The sequence below is a fragment of the Brachyhypopomus gauderio genome, unplaced genomic scaffold (assembly GCF_052324685.1).
Source record: "Brachyhypopomus gauderio isolate BG-103 unplaced genomic scaffold, BGAUD_0.2 sc37, whole genome shotgun sequence".
NCBI lineage: Eukaryota > Metazoa > Chordata > Actinopteri > Gymnotiformes > Hypopomidae > Brachyhypopomus > Brachyhypopomus gauderio.
The window spans coordinates 3384897-3409059 of NW_027506867.1; the positions used below are offsets into that span (position 1 = coordinate 3384897).

Consider the following 24163-nt stretch of genomic DNA (forward strand, 5'->3'; position numbering starts at 1 on the left):
AGCCATCTGCATTCTTGTATAGGTGAAGCCTTTTTTTCTATACTGGAGGAAGAGGAGGGGGTCATGCCGGTGGTCAAACAAATACTTGTCAAACAAAACAGCATTTTTCATTTTACTGTTATTCTCTTGTAGCACACACAAAAAAATAGAAAACGATTATTAGAGCATTAGAACATTCATTCTTGTTAGATTCCTTAAATATCCTCATTTTGAGATAAGTTTTTAATAACACATGCCACATTACCCACAATACTATTATTATACAGCAATGGAAAACATATACTTAATTAAACAGGTCCCTATTTACCTTACCTAATTTGCTGGGTTATTTCCTTAGGACATGTAGACACATATGCTCATTTCTACACTGAGAAACAAGGATGAAAGACTTTCTTCACACGCTGCCCTCAACAATACACCCACTTTCTTTAGTTCAGGGAACTATGGCTGCTGGCCATTTCATAAACTATATGCAGAACCAGCCTGTCAAAGATAATAACTACATACATGCTGTAGATGAGGTATAGAAGATGTATACAGGTGGCTGAAAACACTAGGACTTACCCCAAGGCCCTTTCCCACACCTCCCACTTTATAACCTAGTTCACCTACAAGCAGACACTTGCATGTCATCATTATTACACAGAAGAACAGGGGAACAGACTTTTTATTCATTAATTCTAATATTGTTTTAACTTGTATAGTTCTAGTGTCATATTATTTTCATTTTATATGTTCCAGCAACAGATTACAGATTTTAGATAAAATATTTTAATGATTTGTATTGAATGAGTGTGTGTGCTTCATTTTTCACAAGGTTCCCAGTCACCAGCAACCACTCTAGATGTGCTAGATGTATATTTCTTAACACACACAAGAGACTGGCACAAAAGGATCAACTGTCATTACCATTCATCCTCACAAATTACTGCAGTTGCATTTGTATTATTTACAACTAATGTAATCAGAGATGTAAATCAGCTTTATACTAGGAAAAACACAATTAAGGGCTTGTTGTTTCCAGTGGCAAAGCATTTTAGGATTATGGGACACTGACACTGTATTAATGTCATATCAGTTTAGATTTAAATATCTAGTTCAACATCTACTTTTTCATATTTAGACTAGTTCTCCTACTACTAATTCAGAGGTACTTTTCTTGCACAGCTCATAAAGGATCTTTGCCTGAAAAGTCGTGTTCTTCTGGAAACATTGTGTATTTCACTACAATTTTGAACATCCCTACATCAACTTTGGATTTTTATATGTACAAACTACTTTAACTCCTAATCCTACAATTAGTAGTCACCTCATGAGGACACTAGTACACAGCTTAGTGTTCGCCTTCCTGTCACCTTCTTGGCTCTCCTTTGAGACTACATGTTCTAAAACTCACAATCTGGACTCAGGACAACCTTTGGACTGAAAAATAGCTTAATGGAGATTTCCACAGTCCTGAACAAGTTTAATGTGGCAGTTGTTAACACAGCTGCTTCACAGTGCCTGACACATTAATCAAAGTGTGGCATAGACAGGGGAGATAAAGAGGAACCATGACACCATTTCATAATCTTAACACACACACACACACACACCCCTCGTCCATAAAACAGGGTGTGCTATGGGTAAAGAAATTTAACCCTACATTAAGGAGGTAAGGAGATCAGGGAGAGGCAGAGTGGTTGAAAACTGAGCTGACCAAGGAGGGGCTCCCCGAGTACTACCTACCTGTAAAAAACAACCTCTTCCACCTCCTTGTTTGTCTACCTTGTTTAAGCCGGTAAAGAAAGCCCTCCTTACAGCCTGAAGCAACGTCAGTACACTTAAGCCCAGGTGGGGCCGTGTGTTGAAGTGGGAAAGCTACCTGACTGGTTAGAAAATTCAAGGACTATAGTATGGCAAAGTGGCAGACTTGGCTGTCCCGCAGTTTGGACTTCAAGATGCATGTGATCAGCATAAACGCATGAACCCATCCCGCATTTCAGAAAGAGATGACGTAAGTGTGTGCGCACTCCACTTGCTTGATTAACATTACCATCTGAAAGCTCATACATAGTCTGGAAGTGATTATGTAAATATTAAGTCATAAATTCTTTAAATAATATACTTGATACTGTGTGTGCTTCCTTGCTGCTCTGCTTTTGACAACACTGTACCATTGTGGGGTTTTGATTTAAACATGTTCCAGTGCAAACAACAGTAGGCAAGGATCCTCAAAGACATGTCATAGATTGTTAAGTTAATACCTGATACATACTTTAGAGTGTAATGGTGTACTTTAGAATTTGGTCAAACCTGTTTTTTCATTCAGTTAATCAAAACTATAACCTCCTAGGTTGCATTATGGCTGAATTAATGTTTATGTCTGTGTTCAACTCTCCACGCAAATACATACATTGGTAATTTGCATAACAAATATGCCTTTGCACACTGTTGTATATGCAGAACTGGTTTCTCAGACCCTGGGTTAGACCAAGACCAAAAAGGCTTTTTAAAGACGAATTCCCATTAACATTAATAAACTGACCCTTCAGACTCCAATTACACAGTCTACAATATTTAACCTTATCCCTCCAAACAGGCTACAAAGAATCTGTAATATATACTTTATTGATTAAACTGATTGAAATGTACAATTCTTTTAGTATATATTTGTGCGGAAATATAGTTGTGGAAATAAAACTACAGTCCAAATGTAGTACCAAAACATTTTTTTTAAGAAAACAGACATCACAATACTCAATTATATCTCTACCTGCGTGTTGTGCAACATCTGAAAGAGGTTGTTGACTAAATGCTTTCGTTTTGAAAGTGTTTACCAGTCATGCTACCATAAGCACATATGCCAAACAGGGGGTAGAAAAATACCCTACCCCCTTTCAAAACATGCACCTATTGTTGCCTTAAAGGGGCCATAAAGAAAATATGGTCTTGGAAAAACATTTATGGAAAATGGTCTTTCTTTTTTGTCATCTAAAAGCTGCATATTGTAATAACCAATCGAAAATGATGAAAACCTCTAGAAAAAGGTGCCTCAAGTCCAACGTTTGCTTTAGTTACAGTTACAGCTACCAACTTGACATACCTAGAGGTTGGAATATTTGCTCACTCCTCATTAAAATGTTCCAAGTTCTGTCAAACTGGATGGACGCATCTGATGGTCATCACTTATTTTGCGCCATAAATAAATAAATACTAATGTAATGTTTTTAAAGGAGTGACATTTTGCCTGATCTGTCCCCATAATGGTCAAACGTAATGTGTGATATCACATTCTTTCAGTTCTTTCAAACTCAAGTTGGTGTTGTTGATCAGTTTTGTCCTTGCTTGGTCATCAGTCTTTGATGAAGGCTAGGTTTGAGTGATTCCATATGGCTTCAATAATGATCACTTTTGACTGCTCTGTGAGATAAAGGCTTTGAAACAATTTTGCACCAAAATATTTAAATTTCAGTTTTAGAATTATATTTCCTCTTGGCTAATGTGGGTGTAACTGAATTTCTTATGTTTATGCATGTTTATCGTAAAGGAGCATTTAATTTAAAGAATTAAATATTATATTAAATAAAGTATTAAATAAAGTGTTAATATATTTTTATGACATTTATTTAAGTATTTTTTCACTCACAATCAATGAGAAAATAAAAACGGCTGCATCAGCTGGTATTGACATGTTTATGATCTTCCTCTCTCTCTAGTACCCAACAGCACTGGAGTCTTTCAAAGAGGTGCAACAGGAAGTGTGTTTGGACCTTACTTCTGGTGGTCGGGATCTGCTTAATTAGCTGGAGGAATGATGAGCTTACACAAGAGAAGTCTGGGGTTCCAGGGTTGTACCATGTGGTTTACCCCTATAAATACCACTTCACCCTGGACCAGCTGGAGAAGTGTGGGCAGCGCAACCCGTTTTTGGTGGTGATCGTTCCTGTAGCACCTCAAAACAAGAAAGCACGAAATGCCATAAGGAGGACATGGGGAAATGACAGCCTGGTCCAAGAAGGAGTGGTGCTGGTTCTGTTTCTACTGGGCCTACCAAGTGGGAATCAGTCAGAAGCTCTACAGGCAAACATACACCAGGAGAACAGGCGCCACCGAGACCTGCTGCAGAGCAACTTTATAGACTCCTACAGGAACCTGACCATTAAAACCATGATGATGATGGAATGGCTGATGGAACACTGTCACAATGCACACTATGCAGTAAAGGTGGATGCGGACATTTTACTGAACATCAAGGGCCTAGTGAAAATGTTGCTTAAACCCAACACACTTCAGAACAACTACATCACCGGCCAAGTGTGGTACAACAACATTGTCATCAGAGATCCATCCAACAAATTTTACATACCCTACGATGTGTATCCCAATTCTGTGTACCCACCTTACCCTTTGGGCATGTGCTACATAATGTCTATGGATCTGCCAGGAAAGATTTTGAAGGCGTCGACAGCAATTAAACCCATATTTATAGAGGACGCTTACATTGGGTTATGTCTTGAACGACTCCATATAGCTCCTGTAAACCCTCCAGACGTTGCACAGTTTGTGGTCAACCCACCTGAACTGTACAATCGTTGCTACTATGCCAATCTCATTGCCATAGTTACATACAGCCCTGCTCAGCTGATCTTCTACTGGAAAGATATTCACAAGCCAAGCAGACAATGTTGATATAAGTTGTAAACCCCCTTAAATTAGGATTTCAATGCAGCTTGCATGTGCTTGATGAAGAAGGGATGTTTGTTAAGCTTTGCTACAAACAGACTTTATACAACACACTTTCTGGACTATGAAAAAAACATGTCACACTCCTCATTTTGTGAGTAAATGTCATACAAACATCTTAACAACTCTACAGCAACCCCACTTCTTACTTTTGATTTATGTGTAGATACCTTCACAACATAGATTAAAAATAGATTTTAATCTGCGTCTGTCTATACTGGACTACTTCTTTATATATATATATTTATATAAATAAAAATTCCATAAAAAAACACATTACAGCAAAAAACATTTTGCAAGAATTTTCCTATTTAACATCCCATATTATACAGCAGGTTCTGCGAAGCCTCATGTAAAATTTGTCTCAGGCACACCTACTTTTCCAGGCTCCACCTTCTGGTCCTGACATCTGTGTGTGTTTGTTCTCAGTCATCATTTGCAATACTGTCAGTGTAGCTCTGAGCATTGTTCCTCACGTGTCTGTACTAGCGTTGCTCAAATGCTGATGTTGGTTTTACATGACAACTTTTGATCCTGTTTATGGACTGAATGTAGTTCTTTGTTGGCAGTGACTCCTTCACTCTAGGCTTTGGCACCACACAATCAAATTTCAGACTGAAGCAACTCAAACTGATTGCAGAAGGGAAATAAATGCAACATTTGGAGTACTGTCAAAACGCAGGTAACACCGTTGGAGTGACGAAGTTGGGGGAAATGTTATCTGCACCATCACCAGATAGAAGCCTGAAACACTGCATCCAAGTTCAGACTCAAAATCACAGTGCAGTTAAGGCAAGGTAATGTGCCAACTTTGTCATAAAAATATGTACGGAGGAATATTTATGTTTTTAAATTATGCCTTAATTAAAATTTATTTCTGTGCATTTCAGAGGTCTGAAGAATAGTTGTACCATAGTTTACCAGTCAAACTGGAAGGTGCACTTTTCTAAAGTACAGCCACTTCCACTGTTTGGTTTGCTTAAAAAATTAGCGGTTTTTAAAGAGTGCAGGTGTAGTGTTAGTTTAATTCTACTAAAGAGGACTAAGATGTGGGATTTAACAGGACATGGCTAATGGGAGGAAATCAGCAGAGACCTCTTAGTTTCATTATATAGTATTTGGTTACCAATTTGAAACATAATGTGATTTTTAAAGTATTTATACTAAAGATAAAATACATCCATAAAATACCATAATAATAGCAGTAAATACACTAGTCTATAGATTTTTAAACAATGCATACATTGCTTACAGATACTGCAATTGTAATGCACTTTTTGTCACACTGAACAAAGCCCACAAACATTAGTGCAAGGTTAGCTGGTTGGGGAAGGGGGGTGTCAAGGCAACCTCCTTCTATTACATGACACCATCAAGCTTGTTTGGTCTTCGGTACAAGATGGGAATTGTTTCCTATTTCTCTGCCTTAATCACACAGCAACCTGAAGTGGGAGTGTACCTCATTCAAGGAGACAAGAAACTAGACATGTTTTGTTTTTGTTCTTGATGGTTGGTGCAAATTTCCTGCTTTATATTATCTTTAGCTCTCAGTTCTGGGCCAGAAAGAGGTTTCAGCTTTGGACATACAAAGATCCCACATCATATCATGTGGTTTACCCCTATAAATACCACTTCATCCTGGACCAGCTGGACCCTCCTATCATCCTTGGGGTCAATTTGACCCCATTCAATGTTTATCATTCAAAAAATAGTAGCTGACTTTTTTTTTCTTTTACTTCATATTTCATTAAATTTCCTAATTTGATGGGGACAAGTGATAAAGCATCAAATTTTCATGATGATTTTTTTTCAATGTGCTGAACACATATTGCACCCATCGGTCGTCCTCAGGGGTCAATTTGACCCCAAGCTGTTTTAACTTGTCTAGATTTGTATGAAAAATTTAAGATAAATTCTTTCTAATTTAAAGGTTTGGCCTGATGGTGGCGCTAGAGGACAGATCAACTCACTGATTTTCAAGGAGTTATTTATGTATTCAACAAATAAATAAAGTGCCTGTCCAGGGCCGGCGCCAGGACATATACTGTGGGGGGGGCGTCAGAAAATTTCAGGGTGGCCAATGTAAATTGTTGACCCGGGGGGGAGGGGTGGGGAACGTAAGTTGTTGACCGAGGGGGGGGTGGCGAACATAAGTTGTTGACCAGGGGGGGCCGAGCGGGCGATGGGGCGCCGTGTAGCGATTGTTGTAAAATAAATGGGTCTTATTATTTACATTGAGGGGGCGGGACACATCGCCTAGGGGTGGGGGGGAGTAAGTTGTTGACCGAGAGGGGGTGGGGGGGGTGGCGAACGTAAGTTGTTGACCAGGGGGGGCTGAGCAGGCAAGGGGGCGCCGTGTAGCAATTGTTGTAAAATAAATGGGTCTTATTATTTACATTGAGGGGGCGGGACACCTCGCCTGGGGGGGGGACAGAAGTTTTGACCGAGGGCGGGGTGGGGGGGGTGGGGGGGGTTTGAGGCGAACATAAGTTGTTGACCAGGGGGGGCCGAGCGGGCGATGGGGCGCCGTGTGTAGCGATTGTTGTAAAATAAATGGGTCTTATTATTTACATTGAGGGGGCGGGACACATCGCCTAGGGGTGGGGGGGAGTAAGTTGTTGACCGAGAGGGGGTGGGGGGGTGGCGAACGTAAGTTGTTGACCAGGGGGGGCTGAGCAGGCAAGGGGGCGCCGTGTAGCAATTGTTGTAAAATAAATGGGTCTTATTATTTACATTGAGGGGGCGGGACACCTCGCCTGGGGGGGGGACAGAAGTTTTGACCGAGGGCGGGGTGGGGGGGGGTGGGGGGGGTTTGAGGCGAACGTAAGTTGTAAGTTGATCAACGTAAGTTGATGACGGGGGGGTTGCCTGGGGTCAAATTGACTCCAAGGACGAATTATGTATAATATTTATATTTATATAAAATTATATTTGAGGAAAATAGGACAGTTAAGTACTCTCACTCGCATTGAGTGAGAAAATAAAAATGGCTGCATCAGCTGCTATTGACATGTTTATGATCTTCCTCTCTCTCTAGTACCCAACAGCACTGGAGTCTTTCAAAGAGGTGCAACAGGAAGTGTGTTTGGACCTTACTTCTGGTGGTCGGGATCTGCTTAATTAGCTGGAGGAATGATGAGCTTACACAAGAGAAGTCTGGGGTTCCAGGGTTGAGCTGGAGAAGTGTGGGCAACGCAACCCGTTTTTGGTGGTGATCGTTCCTGTAGCACAGGGGTAATCAATTAAATCTTTCCGCGGTCCATTTTTGGCAGATAGCTTAGACCTTAGGTCCGGGTCCGCGGTGGCGAACGTAACACTCGTCTGAAAATAAATTCTCCGGTTTAAAATATAGTCTCCCGTTAAATTTTTTTTGGTATTTGGGTCCGTATCCAGTTAATCAGGAATGTGATTGGGTCCGGACAGGACGGCGTCCGGGTCCGGATCCGGACCGCGGTCCGCCATTTGGTGATACCTGCTGTAGCACCTCAAAACAAGAAAGCACGAAATGCCATAAGGAGGACATGGGGAAATGACAGCCTGATCCAAGAAGGAGTGGTGCTGGTTCTGTTTCTACTGGGCCTACCAAGTGGGAATCAGTCAGAAGCTCTACAGGCAAACATACACCAGGAGAACAGGCGCCACCGGGACCTGCTGCAGAGCAACTTTATAGACTCCTACAGGAACCTGACCATTAAAACCATGATGATGATGGAATGGCTGATGGAACACTGTCACAATGCACACTATGCAGTAAAGGTGGATGTGGACATTTTACTGAACATCAAGGGCCTAGTGAAAATGTTGCTTAAACCCAACACACTTCAGAACAACTACATCACCGGCCAAGTGTGGTACAACAACACTGTCACCAGAGATCCATCCAAAAAATTTTACATACCCTACGATGTGTATCCCAATTCTGTGTACCCACCTTATCCTTTCGGCATGTGCTACATAATGTCTATGGATCTGCCAGGAAAGATTTTGAAGGCGTCGACAGCAATTAAACCCATATTTATAGAGGACGCTTACATTGGGTTATGTCTTGAACGACTCCATATAGCTCCTGTAAACCCTCCAGACCTTGCACAGTTTGTGGTCAACCCACCGAAATGGTACAGTCGCTGCTACTATGCCAATCTCATTGCTATAGTTACACACAGCCCTGATCAGTTGGTCTATTACTGGGAAGACCTTCACAAATATGGCAATCGCTGTTGATGTAGGTGGGAAAACCCTGCAGTGATATTACACTGTATGTACATTTAATCTCATTACTTATAGAATCTTATCTTTTACAGAAAAACTATTGGAACTAATGAAAAGCACAGAGCACATGACAAACAGTTAGATGAAAAAGGAAACATTCTACTTTTGAAAAAGCTGGTTATAAAAAAATGAGTTACACTGACCCATCAACAACACCAAGTTGAACTAAAATCCATTAACATCATAGTATTTTGGGCTGGATTACATTCATTTTACTGTGTTCTTTAGATTTATATATTGAGTATTGCATAATTTAATACATTTATTGTTATCTTATCATGTATAATTTAACCTTTGTTATGCAAAGTTGTTTAAGATTGTGGACCTAAAATAAATATGACTTTAGAAATTATTACTGAGGCATTCCTGTAAAATTCATGATAGGACACACAACTTCCTATGTTTAAGCAGGATAACATCTGATAATGTGTCACGTCCAGCCCCTCCCTTCTCGCTGGTCCCGCCTAGCTCCCCGCTCCCATTTGTTCCCACCTCTGTCTGTCACGCCCTCGTCATTAGTACCCACACACCTGAGTCTCGTTTCACCGGCTTGTTTTCTGTGTATATAACCCCCCTAGTGTTTTACTCCCGGGTTGGTCGTTCCTTGTACGTAAGTCCCTCGCTGCGCCTCTGTTTCCCTTCTTGGTCTGTTCTTTTCGTTACCCGTGTTCTCTCTCTTGGTTTTACTCCTTGTCTTCGCTGTTGGTTATGTGTCCCCTTGTTTAGCGCTGGTGGTTTTCTTTGTGTATACTCCCTGTCATCGATAGTCTTTTCTGTTTATCTCGTCGTCTGTTTAGTTTATGCTGTTGTGTTACCTCTTCCTAGTCACCCCTGTATCACTGCTTCTCCTATGTTATGTTCTCCCCGTATGTGCGATATGGTTTGTTAGTTGTGGTGGTCTCATACGTCCACGTTTCTCAGTTGTTTAGCTTACCCGTCTGTTTATGTCTTCTCCCTAGTGTTTAGCATAGCTCCCCTAGTCTATCACCGTATCGCTTGTTGGCCTGTCTATGTTTAGTGTCTGTTTCTCTTTTCATTAATTAATCATACATCTCTGCAATTGCGTCACACCCACCCCGTGAATCGTTACATAATGTTAAATTAAATAAGTGGGTAATTTAATACATAAATTTTCATTGTGTGTGTGATTGTTTTACATTTATGTAACCTACATAAAAAAAGACCAGGATATCCAGAATATAAATGTACAACTATCCTATTATAAAAAAAAACACTGTGGCCTATTAATGTTTATTTTGGATTGAATATAGGAGCAATATCAGCAGTTTACAATTTAAGATCATAAATAAGAGTTGACACTTTGCACGTTATAGTACATAGCTACACGTAGCAAGTTCACAGTACAGTAATACTATAATACAGGGGTCACCAACGTGGTGCCCGCGAGGACGTTATGAGTCGCCCGCGGGCTTGTTTTAAAAACAGCTCACTATATTGCCATGCACCAAAGCGCTGCATCGTTTATGTTTTTGCTGCTATTAGCGATTGTCCGCGGTTGCTAGCGGTCTTCCCGCTTAGCAATTGACACGCGCACATGAACCCAATCCCCCCCCCCCCCCCCCCCCCCCCCCCGCTCAACAACTTTCGTTCTGGTAGCCCTCCGCAATAATTGGTATCCAAGAAGTAGCTCCCAACTTCAAAAAGGTTGGTGACCCCTGCTATAATGCAAGACTGAAACTGATCTGTATTTGTTTCCTTTGTGCTTTTCATACTGAAGTCCTTTATGAAACCTTTAAGCAGGAACCTACAGGAACCTTTTGTTTACAGTTGGATCCTACAGCAAGAAATTAGATTTTAGTAAGCTGGGTGACTGTATAGGAAGCATTTAGAAGGTCCTGGCAAAAAACCCAACAGTTTGTGTGTATATATAGTGTTCCTATCATTGCTAAAAATTTTGCAAGTGAAATATATGCACGATATGATGAATCTAAGATCTTAAAACTATGATCCCGCTTCTCCTTGTAGTTACACCCCCTAAACGAGGGGTGGGCAATTAATTTTCCCAAGGAGCCACATGAGAAACTGGAATGGTTTTAGAGGGCCAGACTAATCTACTTGGTTCTGCAACATACAAATATACTGTATACACTATACATACTATATCCTAATAAAATAAACACTGAATGAAACTTTACAATGACACAATGAAAATGTGGAGGACAGAATTATATAATTAATGAATGATATACTTTAACTTGTGATTTTTCAGTTTAGAAAGTACTTTTTTCTATAACAAAAAATAATTGCATCACATTGACTGCATAGCTGCAGCTCCTCCAGAGCCAAGACCAAAACAAAGTAAACATCTGCTTTGTTTTAAAGCCGAACGTCCAAATTCCTTTCAATCCGTTTTGTTGCGGTTCATCTGAAGAGGGACACATTTGCGATCTCTTCCTATTTCTCAGGACAAATTAGCACTGCAAAGACCACCAAACATACTTGGACATACTCCCCATCAGAGAATGTCTTACTGTTTCTTACAATATAGTGGGATATCACAAAGCTGGTCCTGAGAGCTGCATGCCTGGGCAAGTGCGCCTCTGTAAAAAATCCTTTTTGGTGCCTTTGCAGTTTTGCTAGCAAATCTTCAGACACCCATGCCTGCTCTGCATCAGTCTAGTTCTTGTATTTCTCTGCGTGTTTACTCTTGCAATAGTGATTCAATTTGAGATCCTTAAACACAGCTAATTGTTCTCCGCAAACAAAGCACGCAGCTTTACATTTTACTTCAGTAAATTAATATTTAGATGTCCATTACTGGTTAAAAATTGCATTCTGAATCATTTTTTTCTACTGTTAACTGACATTTAGAGCTAATTTTTAAAAAGCTGTCCAACACATTCACCGACACATTTGACTGAAGGTACATGAGCGAACCGAGCAGACAGACTGCTGCTTTCAAAATAAAAGCAGTGAAGTTTTATTTCATGCATTTATCACAGTGTAATAGGTGCCATAGTCACACATTAACTTCTAACTTATCTATGATCTCACGCCTGTCTGTCAGAGGGCCGTGGGCCGTACAATGCCCAGGTCTGCTCTAAACCATACTTGGAATTCATTTCAAATGTAGCACAGGACAACTTTCAAGGTCTTGTGGAGTTCAAGCTGGTGGCATGAGGAGCACCTACACAATATTTGGCAAGTCGTTTTAATGTCATGGCTGATTAGTGCATTCATACACACACACACACACACACACACACTTTACGGCATTTGGCAGACGCCCTTATACAAGTGAGCAATTGAGAGTTAAGGGCCTTGCTCAGGGGCACCCTCAGTCATGGCCTCAGGTCTGGGAATCGAACCCTCCGGTCACAAGACCACTTCCCTAACCACCAGGCCATGACCACACACACACACACACACACACACACACAAAATTGCCAAAAGTATTTGCTCACCCATCCAAATGAGTGGAATCATATGTTCCAATCACTTCCATGGTCACAGGTATATAAAAATAAAATTTAGCACCTAGGCATGCAGACTGTTTTTACAAACATTTGGGAAAGAACGGGTCACTCTCAGGAGCTCCGTAAATTCCAGTGTGGAACTGTGATAGGATGCCACCTGTGCAACAAATCCTGTCATGAAATTTCCTCGCTCCTAAATATTCCAGTCAACTGTCGGCTGTATTATAAGAAAATTGAAGTGTTTGGGAATGACAGCAACTCAGCCACAAAGTGTTAGGCCACGTAAACTGATGGAGCGGGGTCAGCGTATGCTGAAGCACGTAGTGTGATGAGGTCGCCAACTTTCTAGTGTTCTCTGGAGTTTCAAATCACGCTTCTCCATCTGGCAATCTGATGGACAAGTCTGGGCTTGTCAGTTGCCAAAAGATTGGTACGCACGTAAAACATTTAAACATACAACATGGACTGACTCAAACAAAGACGAGCACGGAACACAGCGCGAACGAACATTAAATAGACAGACCACATAAACCCCGAGGGATGACGAGACGAGCCACAGATGAGATTGATGAACACACTCGGACACAACCGCACCCACGGAGATACACGGACACAGACGACTAGATGTAGACAACATAAACACACAGCCAAAGGGGAGGGGTCAGGGGCTGTAGCGTGACAGACACACAATTTCTTTGACAAACTTCTTGTTTTTCTATAATATTTACTCAAATTGCAGAGACTTTTAGTTGTATGTAAATGACACAAGATTTTGCAATGTCATCATGCACAGAAGGTTGGCAAAAGATTATATCATGGCATGTTTTTCAGGCTAGTTTGCATAAATACCAGCTAACATCAGCATGTACAGGTGTGTATTTAGTTGATAGCTACCAATAACTTGGTAACTTGTACCTAAAATACCATGATTGTGGAACTCGTAGCTCAAATCTTTACATTTTGAAGGAGTACTGGAAAATTCCAGATATTTGATTAGATTAGATTAGATTTGATTAGATTCAAAATTTGAGGCATTTTACACAGGACTTTCAAGAAAACAAATTGCCTATGGTCTGCTGTTGTGCAGATATGGCAGTTCCATTAGCCAAAACTACTTTATATACAGATTCCTTTTAGCAGTGCTGAGCCGAGTTGATCACCCAGTCTGTTATTTTTCTAAGAAACGGAACAGGCATCAACAGGCGAAATAAAAATGAAGAAAATGATATCCTGGCCTTGTTCTCAGAATTTTCTAGGGTGCTTTAAGTTGGCATTCAATCACATTCAACTAGGGGTCTGACGCAGTGGGGAACCTAAAAATAGAGGGCCTAAAAATATACTTAAAACATAAATATATATAATATAATTTATCGAATTTTATTTTATCTACTTACAGTTTGACAATCGACGTCTAAACAATTACAAAAATATAAACAAATAAATGATTCAACTGTCTATTCAATCTGTGTTGAAAGGTGAGGGGTTAAGTGGAAGCCTGTGAGCCTGTGTCTCCCCCCTTAGCAAAAAGAAGTTTATTCAAGTGTACTATGAGTGTACTTATTTTTTACTAAAACTGAGGAAGTATACTTGAAGGTGACTTTTTATAAACTCTATTTTAGATACTTAAGAATAGTATAGTGAAGTATACTTGGCTTATACTGAAAAGTATAAACAGAAGTCTAAGACTAAGTACATTAATACTTATACTTTAGTATACTTTTTACATCTTTCTGCCACAAAGCACTAATACTTACTATATCTTGCTCCAAGTGCATAATAAAGGTCTCATGCTTAACTTTTAATTTATATATTAATAGTATAATGCTGGATGTTATGTTTATGTTTTTTACAAGCATATGCACAAGTTTTGCTTTACCTGTCACGCTACAGCCCCTGACCCCTCCCCTTTGGGCGTGTGTTTATGTTGTCTATGTCTAGTTGTCTGTGGATCTTCGTGGGTGTGGTTGTGTCTGATTGTGTTAATTGGTCTCATCTGTGGCTCGTCTAGTGATCACTCGGGGCTTAAGTGGTTTGTCTATTTAATGTGCGTTCGCGCAGTGTCCCGTGCTCGTCTTTGTCAGAGTCGATCATGTTTACATGTATAAGTGTTTCATGTAGTGATGGCAAACCGAAGCTTTGTGAAGCACTGAAGCTTTCCTTCGAAATTAGTTGAAAAAAGGTTCATTACTCGAAGCTTCATGACACAGTGCACAGTACCGGCATCTGGTGGCCAAAACCATGAAGTGAAGACAAGGGAACTCTTTTTTTTTTTTTTCAGCATAAACTGTTTAAAAAACTACATTGTTTGTTGCACATGTTTTCCAAATCTCACTGCTGGGTTGAGCAGAATGCTGAGAAAAAGGAGTGATGGCTGAATAATAAAATGCATTTCATCACAATGTATCACTGTAAACTTCAAAAATTCTTAGAAAAACCTTTGAACCGGTCTTTTGATAACTTATTTATATTTATCACTCATGTGGGTTTGCTGTATAAGGTTGTTTACAATTTTATGATCATGGATGTGGAAGTAGTCAGTGCTTTTTCAGTGGGGCATTGAACATTTTATTTTTATGGTGAGTGGTCATGATTGTGAACTTGGATCATGATTGTGAACATGGGTAATGATTGTGCATAACTCTACTGTTTTTCTACTGTGCTGGGGCTAAGTTGGTTTATTTTTTTATTAACAATGTATTTGTTACCATTGATGAGGTGTTGTTGTTATAATCCAACTGCTGAGAGCAGACCAGGCACTTCACCTGAAACAGAACATTTTTTTTATTTTACAACCTAAAATTCACACAGTGATTTTAATATTATGAAAGAGAAAATTTTATAATGGTGCACATCTTAGTATCCAAAACAATTAAAAATGTTTTAGTGATTTGATGACATGAAACACTACACACAGAAATATGATGGATTTTATACATGTAAAATATAATTCATAATTGGTGCACAGCCTATTATCTAACAGACTTACAAAGTGTCATTAATTGCTATTAATAAGGTAATTGTCTTTATTCTTATAATTTTTTAAATAACCTTATTTGATGGCAAAAGTTCAAAGTGTTTCCAGACTTCAGAACGGCCTCTTTTTGGCAATGGTTCCATTCTACTCGCTAATTTCTCTCTCTCTCTCTCTCTCTCTCTCTCTCTCTCTCTCTCTCTCTCTCTCTCTCTCTCTCTCTCTCTCAAATCAATATAAATCAATACACAAAATAATAAAACTACTATTACTCTACTACTACCACTAATACTACCACTACTACTATAACTACTATTACTGCTACTACCACTAATAACAACAATAATAAAACAATAACAATAAAAACAGATACAATTATAATAGATATTTACAGAGAGAATGATTAATATTATCTCTCAAGATTCAAAGAAGCTTTATTGGCATGACTGTAGTTACAACAATATTGCCAAAGCATTATGAGAAAGCATCTCTCTCTCTCTCTCTCTCTGTCTCTATCGCTGTTGCTACGCTCTCTACCAATCCTCAAACGATCCTCGAAGTGCCCGCGAAAATTAGCTCTTTTGAATCAGTCCCTGAAGCAGTCACGTGGTTGTGTGCCGAAACGAAGCTTCAGACGTCAGCGGTCACGTGATCATTGTGGAACGAATCAAGCATCGATACAGTGGTTCGAAGTAGTGAGTGTCACTTTTGTGACACAAGCTTCGAAGCTTCAGGTTCAAGGGTAACATCACTAGTTTCATGAGCGCTGTATTCGCTTTTCATGTGTTAAATAAAGTGCTGTTTGTACCGCAAGATAGGACTTCCTGCCTCGTCCTTATCTCACACCCCAGTGTCACATTACCACTGTTTACAAACAAGGACTTGACCTTGGAGAGACCATTATGTTTATATTTTTTTACATGCAAATGTGCACTTTTTTTCTCCAATAAGCAAGGACTTTATTTCATATTCATGAAAATATATCGAACTTGTTTTCAACATTCTGTCTTGTGATTTTGTAAATGCATCACACTCTTGTGTATATACAGTAAACTTTAAGAATACTTTAAGGAGTATATTTCAAGTACATAAATAGTAAGCTACAAGTAATGTGCCAAGCAAACTTAAAGTAAACTAGTGAAATAACTGTATACTTAAAGTATATAATAAAAATAGACTCGAAGTATAACTGGCAGTATATTGATAAGTGTATACTTATGGTATACTTTAAGCATACAAGAAGGATATACCAAGTACATTGATAGCATATAGATGAGTATACTAGTTTTATACTATAAAGTGTACTTTTAAAAACTTAAAATGAACTTTAAAGCATACTTTTATAAACCAGAAACGTTCCAATTTAGTCCGAAAAAGTATAAAATTGGTATAATTTCTAGTACACCTAAAGTATATGGTCTGTAGTATACTTGCTATACTTGTACTTATACTGAAGTATACTTAATAAAATGAACTTTAAGTATACTACTTTTTGCTAAGGGCCCCTATCAGGACTGTGATGCCTCCGCAGAATGTTGGTCATTGGTGGGCCCGCTGTTCTTTTACAGAGGGCCAGGCAGTTATAATTCAGCGCAATACCAGTTTCAAATGACAGTAAAATTGACCAATCATATCTTCCCTCTTAGTGGGCGGGCTTAACTGTATGATAATTTCCGCCCGCTGTGGCGATGCTAGCTGTCGTTAGCGTACCACCGCTAGCTAGTTTCAATTCATTCCTTTGATGCCCTCGTGCGTTTACATATTCCGCTTCCGAGGAACACGCAGCTGTGAACCTTATTTTGTTGGAACCTTATTTTGCTAAGAAGTTATCTAGCACAGATATTATTGTTTATTGCGTTTCTAAAGCTGTACTGTCATCTCAATTTTTTTCTTTATTGCAGTTAATTAGGAGAGGAAACAATTTTTTTTCGTGGGGGGAAATGGGAGCAGGCCCAGGTTTAATTGTCACGGTTCGCTACTGGTGTGACGATACAGCTCACGAGACGAGACACGATATTGGGTTCACGAGAACGAGACGAGACAAGATTTTAAGAACACTAAAATGACAAATTATATGACTGGACAACAGACTTTTATTTAACTGAGTTACACATGCATTTTGAAATGTTTGATTATAACTTATATGAAATTTTTATAATTTCATAAAAGTTAAAATAAAATAAATAAAATGAAATATTTCTCCTTTTTTCAATCGCAAACAATATTACAGTGAGTCCCCACTTAACGACGGGGTTAGAGACTGAAAAGTCTGTCATTAAGCGTGACCCTAGATTTAGATATGCTAAATTGTAAATATAGTAAAGGAAAAAAACTAACAATGTTCTCGTGCATACAGCGTGAGAAAGAGCGATCGCGTTGCAGAGATGGCTGCGGTGGAGGCTGTGCTTCCTCAGCTTATCATACACAACACTCCACTGTGCTGCCACTGCTCCTCCGCGCATCGCGCAAAATTAAAAAAAAGTCGGTGGTAACTCTGGTCCGTCGTTAACCAGGTTAACAATAAACAATAAACCCACAAAGGAAGGAATGAACTCACACAGACTTTATTCCAAACTAATCACAACCCAAAAAATAACATAAAACAGCTGACATGAATAACATTGGTCAGGATTTAACAAAAAGGGTGTGACAAAGCGAAGATAAATCAACCGAAGGAAAACTAAGGAGTGAACGAAAGCAAGATACCCAGAAAGGGAGCGGAGCTAAATGTTATCATATCAGCAATTAGAGCTTGACTCTATATATATAATGTCGCGGCCAGGCGGCCACCAGAGGGCGCACTCACACGCACACACGCACTGCGCACACCCCTTATCACCAAACCACTCCCTAGGTCCCAATCACCCCAGTATTGACACCTGTAACTAATCAATGTGCACCCTTGTCTGGGATTTCTGGTATTTGTATTTCTATTTCATCTACAAGCCGCAACTCAGCGACCAGGCTAAGGTGGCATATGTCATCTTGTGCCTCACGGGCAAGGCACTAGCTTGGGGCGCAGCGCTATTGAAGGGGGAATCCCTGCTGGTAAATGACTCTGGGAACTTCATTCAGGAATTCCACTAGGTGTTTCACCACACGCGCCAAGGACGCACTTGTGGGCAGAGCCTGCTACGGTTGCGCCAGGGCTCTCGTTCAGCGCTGACCATGCTCTGGAGTTCTGTAACCTGGCTGCCGCAACTGGGTGGAATGATGTGGCTCTCACAGACGTGTTTTGGACAGCCTCCGACCGGACTTAAGGGCGGAACTATACTGTCGCCCCAAGGAGAAAATGTTTAACCAGATAGTTCGCCTTTTGACTGTCTGCTGCAGGAGAGGGGTAGTGCTTCAGCCCCCCCCCCTCTGACTGTATCCACCACACAACCTGCCAGGGTGACGGCTCCCACCAAACCCATGCAGGTTGGAGAGACCACCGCTCCTAAGAGTACCAGCGGCCCTGGGAGGGGTCGCGCCCGGGTGAATAATTCCCTGACAGGCAATTTACTGACGTGGGAGGTCACAGTGTCTTATGGGGGTGTGTCTCTCTGCATCTCTGCCCTAGTGGACACAGGAGCATCGGGAAACCTGATGCGGCAGAGCGTGGCGGAGCGGCTGGGCATGCCATTGAAAACCCTGGAGGAGCCGATGCGCATGCAGGCACGACCTGTGGGCGGGGGCTTCATCCATTTCCACAATGCACCTATAAGCCTCACTATTCAGGGTCGCACTGAACACATCTGCTTTTACATTCTCCACTTCACTCGCCATTCCGTCACATTAGGGCTCCCCTGGTTTAAACTGCACAACCCTCAGATAGATTGGACCACGGAGCATTTAGTTAGGTGGTTCAAGCCCCTCCGCAGGGTCCAGCTCTCCCCCGGGATAGCAGAGCACTCCACCAGCATAGAAAGCCCAAACATAGCAGCGAGCCAGGCGATACCACACCCCTATCGCGACCTGGTAGAGGTGTTCAGCTCGGCCAAACACCCCTGCAAGGGTTTACTCCGTCTCAGGAGGAGAAAGCCGTTATGGGTCAGTACATCAAAGAGGCTCTCGCTCAGGGCTATACCTCGCCTGCCTCAGCCAGCATCTTCTTCGTAAAGAAGAAGGACAGAGGTCTGAGGCCGTACATAGATTACCAAGGGCTCAATTCCCTCTTAATAAAATATTCCTACCCACTGCCTCTGGTGCCATTGGCACTAGATCAGTTGCAGACTGTGAATGTTTTTACTAAGCTAGATCTACGCACCGCCTATAACCTCATTCAAATCCGCAAGGGGGATGAGTGAAATACAGCATTCAGTACCACCACAGGGAATTATGAATATCAGGTCTTGCCATATGGCTTCAGCCCCGTCATTCTTTCAGGCGTTTATTAACGAGGTTTTGAGGGAGTATCTGAATAGATGCATTGCATCAATGACATTTTGATCTATTTGCAAACCTCAGACCAACACGTGCGTGATGTGCGATCAGTCCTGGGCACTCTTCTGCACAGTCACCTGTATTGCAAGTTGGAGATGTGCAAGTTTCACCAGCGGGAGGTGAACTTCCTGGGTTACAACATAAGGCCGGGCTCCTTACACATGCAACCCAGTAAGGTGGAGGCGGATGATTGCAGCTTCATACACGGTGCGAGCTCCAGAGCTTTCTGGGCTTCGCGAAATTCTATAGGTAGTTCATTCGTTCATATAGCTCGATTGCGAAGCTAAGAACTTGGAATAACTGAAGAGCACCTGGCGCATGAATGACCGCCAGGCGCGGTGGTTGCTGTTCTTCTCCCGCTTTAAATTCCAGGTGATGTACTGGCCCGGCGAAAGTAATACCCGCGCTGATGCCCTGTCACCCTCCTTCCCAGGTAGCACAAAATCCACTAGTGCGGAGCCAGTGCTGTCTCCAGAGTGATTCGTGGGTGCGATCGAGTGGGACATCGACAGGGCCATCATGGCAGCTAATCGCCATCTTAGCTGTCCACCTCATCGCAGGTATGTGCCTCCCGCTTAGCGTACCGCCCTCATCAGCTGGGCTCACACCTCCCTCAAGACTGGTCATACCAAGACAGCGCAGCTACTGGGTGCCAGGTATTGGTGGCCGGGTCTGCATCGCGACATACTTGCCCATGTAGCCTCCTGCGCGGAGAGAGCGAAACAAGAACTGGGGCGGTTCCTGAGAACCTATTGCAGCAAGCACGCGGACACCTGGTGCTCACTCTTATCATGGGCAGAGTATGCACAGAATTCGCATACCCAGGCTAGCATGGGAAAAACCATGTTTGAAATTGTGTTTGGTCGCCAACCTCCCTTATATCCGTGGAACAGCCCCACATCAAACCAGCCCGTCAAAGAGGAGTGGTGTAAGCGGAGCGATAGGGTATGGGCGGACGCTCACCTGCGTCTTAAGGAGGCGATTAAGCAATTTAAGCTCAAAGCGGACTGCAGAAGAAGCAAGGCTCCCCCATACAGAGTGGGAGACAAGGTCTGGTTCTTCACCGGTGATGGCCACCTAGGCACCAGGGGTAAGTTGGGGGACCATTACACTGGTCCGTACATCGTCACCAAGCGCCTTAACCCAGTGACCTTCAGGATCAGCCTGCAAGGGGGCCGCCGCATGTCTCTGGCATTCCACACCTCTCTCCTGAATCTCTTCCAACTCGGACCCTTGGGAGACACAGGGACCACGGCTCCGCCCTCACCCTTATAGTTGCCGGACGGGCCAACCTACCACGTGCAACAACTAGTGGACTCCAGACGCAGGGGTAAGACCATGCAACACCTGGAGGATTGGGTGGGCTACGGCCCTGAGGAGTGGTCTTGGGTTCCGGCCTCCCAGGTGCTGGACCCCTCCCTTATCACCACCTTCCACCGCGAGCATCCGGACTGTCCTGCGCCGAGGCGTCCCAGGTGGCCTCGAGTATGTCGGAGGGAGGGGTCCTTGGGGGGGGGGGGGCTCTGTCACGGTGCGGCGGCTGGGCGACCACCAGTGGGCACACACACTCACGCGCACTGCACACCCCCGATCACCAAACCAAATATATAAACCCTTCATGCATTTTTAAATTCCAATACAAAGATATTCTATTTTAGAAACTACAAATTATTTACACCTCATTAAATGATTTGAGCATTGTAAATAGCAGTTAGGGTAATGGCAGGAAATGCACGTTTGCTGTGAGTGCACTGCAGAAATCACTTTATAACAATAACTTAGTTAATGATGGTCATTACAAGCCGGGTTTCCATCCAAACCTTTCGAAAAAATAATGCGCAATTTCCAAGTTTCGGCAGAAAAAAATGCGACTTAAGCCTTGTTTCCATTCATTACAGTTATGCGAATAAACTTTAGATCACGTGAGAGGACGCCAAAACAATAGTGGTTTTACGTCCATCTGGCAGTTACGCATTTTTGCACGTTGAGGTTTTGAAACATTTTTTTCTTTTTCTTTTCTATACATGGATAAGTTAAATTCAATTTTCCTCTCTCCAGAACTGTTTTTGCATGCATTTGCCTCTTTACATCGCGATCATGTACAGAACCACATGACTTGAGGCATGATAAGTCATTGTTTATGCGAAAAACCCTTTTCCATCCAGTTTTTTCGAATTTTGGCGATGCAATAGTCTAACTTTTCCACCTCCTCCTAGCGTAAAAATCTTTTTGCGATATTTGGGCCTTTTTTCGAATTTTGGTCTTTTTCCATCCAGCTTTTTTCATGCGCATTTTCAAAATGCGCAAAAACTCGGTGGATGGAAAACCCTCTACAGTAAAGGATGAGGTCAAACCTTGAAGGGGGGAGCACATTCAGGGATCCAATAAACCTTTGAGGGACTGGGAGGTTTCTATGAAACCGAGGGAAGTATTCCCCATCATATGTGTCCATGGTAGACCTAATACTAAAACCGCTAGATGGAAGCTGAGGCAAGCAGAGTAAGAATAAACAATAAGAAATTAGAGTGCTGGTGTCCAAGTCAAATAGGAGATAAATGGAAACCCTTGCATTTTGATCACCAACACTCTAAAGAAATCTAAAGAGTTGTTATTTATTCTATTTAGACAGATAATTAATACTACCTTCACAGCTAGTTTAAATGCTCTCAAAATTGGAGATTTTAAAAATGCACTGTAAAAGATATCTTCCTAAATGAACCACCTTGACCATCAAGGTATAATATCATTATTATTATTATTATTATTATTATTATTATTATTATTATAAATGGATTTCCTGAAAACAAATGTTATCATTTATTTTTGCTTTTTTCTGAACATGAAAAAAAAATTCTGTATAGGAATCTAACTGGAATGAGCTTTCACACGCTTGAAATATCATATTACATATTGCAACATATTACATATTACAACAGAATAATTAGTGAATTCCTGTTTATTGTCAGCTTTAGGAAAAATATGATTTCCTGTAACTTTTAGACTTCACTTTGTTTGGATAAAACAAGTGAATCAAAAATAAATAAAATGGAAAACGTTTTTAATGGCATCTTTGTTTTAATTTAATGTTTTAATAACAGGGTTCTTACACATTAGCACTCTTAGGCTTTCCAAAAATGCCAGAATTGTAAATTACTTTCTGAAATACTAATGAAAAAATAAACCTACCTTCCATTGCTTCCCTGTAACACTAGATGGCAGTAGACAACAATAAAACTCTTAGATCCTCACTTTCAACTAAAAAACAACACAGAAGAATAATACAGTAAATTAAATTTGACATAAAATAGACATGCCCTTCATCCTGCCCAGCTCTAACATGTATTATTAAACGAAGGGCTTGAATATTTAATTAACAATTACCTAGTAAGCTACATTGTGTCTGTTAAGATTGGTTTGTGTCAAGGCTCCAGAATCATGCCAAGATTTTAAAAATTCCAGAACATAGGCTACGTATAGTTAGGATAAAATGTTCTTTTACACTGAATGTTTGATTTTAATGTAAAAAAACTGACAAAACATATGGTTTGAATACATTTTCTGTAAAGCTGTGTAGAGATACCGTCTCTGGTACTTTCACAACAGTGTCAGAAACCTCCAGGTCAAAATTAAATATAAAACTGGTTGAAATGCAGCACATAGCTCCCCTGTCTTTCATGAAATTCTTTCTCACTCAGTCACTCACACACAATAAATATCTGTAAATATCTTGGCTTTTTTCTGCCATCTACAGGCTGTAAATTTTATCTTGTCCCAATCTTCTACTGTCTGTGCGCACACACACACACACACACACACACACACACACACACACACACACACACATACACACACACACATACACTAGTGCAGTCACACACACTCACACTGTTTACTGGACATGGGCCCTTGTTCTTACATGCATGTTATTATTTTTTACTTATTTTGATGATGAGATGATGATTTGAGATGATATTACAGTTCCATGCAAGTTGCCACAGGTAATCCTAATGACAATTAAACAAAGTGTTTTATCAAATGTGTAATGCTAATATAGTGAAACAATTAAAAAATTGTCTATTTTAAGAGCAACACCTAGAAATTATGTACATGACTTTTTCCTTTCTGAAAAAAAGTTACTGAAAATTTATAAGTTGGCCAACCTCGCTGTGACCACCTTACTGTGATTTTAATTAAAAGACAATTAGGTATGTCACAATGTCTATATAGTCGCCATTTTAAGATAGTTGGCTAGATGACGCATAAATATACTAATTTACTAATAATGCAACATTCCCTCCTTTAGAATACTGAAAACACCTATGATGCAAGAGGCTAA

The 24163-nt window shown here is 40.9% G+C and overlaps 2 protein-coding genes and 1 long non-coding RNA gene across 6 annotated transcripts in view; 2 read left to right on the top strand and 1 right to left on the bottom strand.

Moving 5' to 3' along the window:
- The window catches only part of LOC143485563 (uncharacterized), a 97971-nt gene that overhangs the window by 8611 nt on the left and 65197 nt on the right, over window positions 1-24163 (bottom strand). For both annotated transcript variants that reach the window (XR_013122933.1, XR_013122929.1), the window contains 2 exons: window positions 23014-23082; window positions 15137-15193 (listed from right to left, as the gene is read on the bottom strand). This is a non-coding gene — a long non-coding RNA (uncharacterized LOC143485563). The remainder of the gene's footprint in view (window positions 1-15136; window positions 15194-23013; window positions 23083-24163) is intronic.
- On the top strand, window positions 1673-8232 carry LOC143485699 (beta-1,3-galactosyltransferase 2-like). 3 transcript variants are annotated; one of them, XM_076985233.1, is made up of 3 exons: window positions 1673-1996; window positions 3699-5522; window positions 7763-8232. In XM_076985233.1, the coding sequence occupies exons 1-2, from the start codon at window positions 1992-1994 to the stop codon at window positions 4669-4671; spliced, it is 978 nt and encodes a 325-aa protein (XP_076841348.1). In that variant the 5' UTR covers window positions 1673-1991; the 3' UTR covers window positions 4672-5522; window positions 7763-8232. The 3 variants fall into 3 exon arrangements, with proteins under 3 accessions (XP_076841348.1, XP_076841350.1, XP_076841349.1); XM_076985235.1 differs by having other exon boundaries at window positions 3699-4819; XM_076985234.1 differs by lacking the exon at window positions 7763-8232 and having other exon boundaries at window positions 3699-4819; window positions 5295-5387.
- On the top strand, window positions 8095-9311 carry LOC143485762 (beta-1,3-galactosyltransferase 2-like; the record flags this gene model as incomplete). The annotated part of the gene is made up of 1 exon (XM_076985291.1): window positions 8095-9311. A coding segment is annotated over one exon (852 nt), but the record flags the coding sequence as incomplete, so codon positions are not given.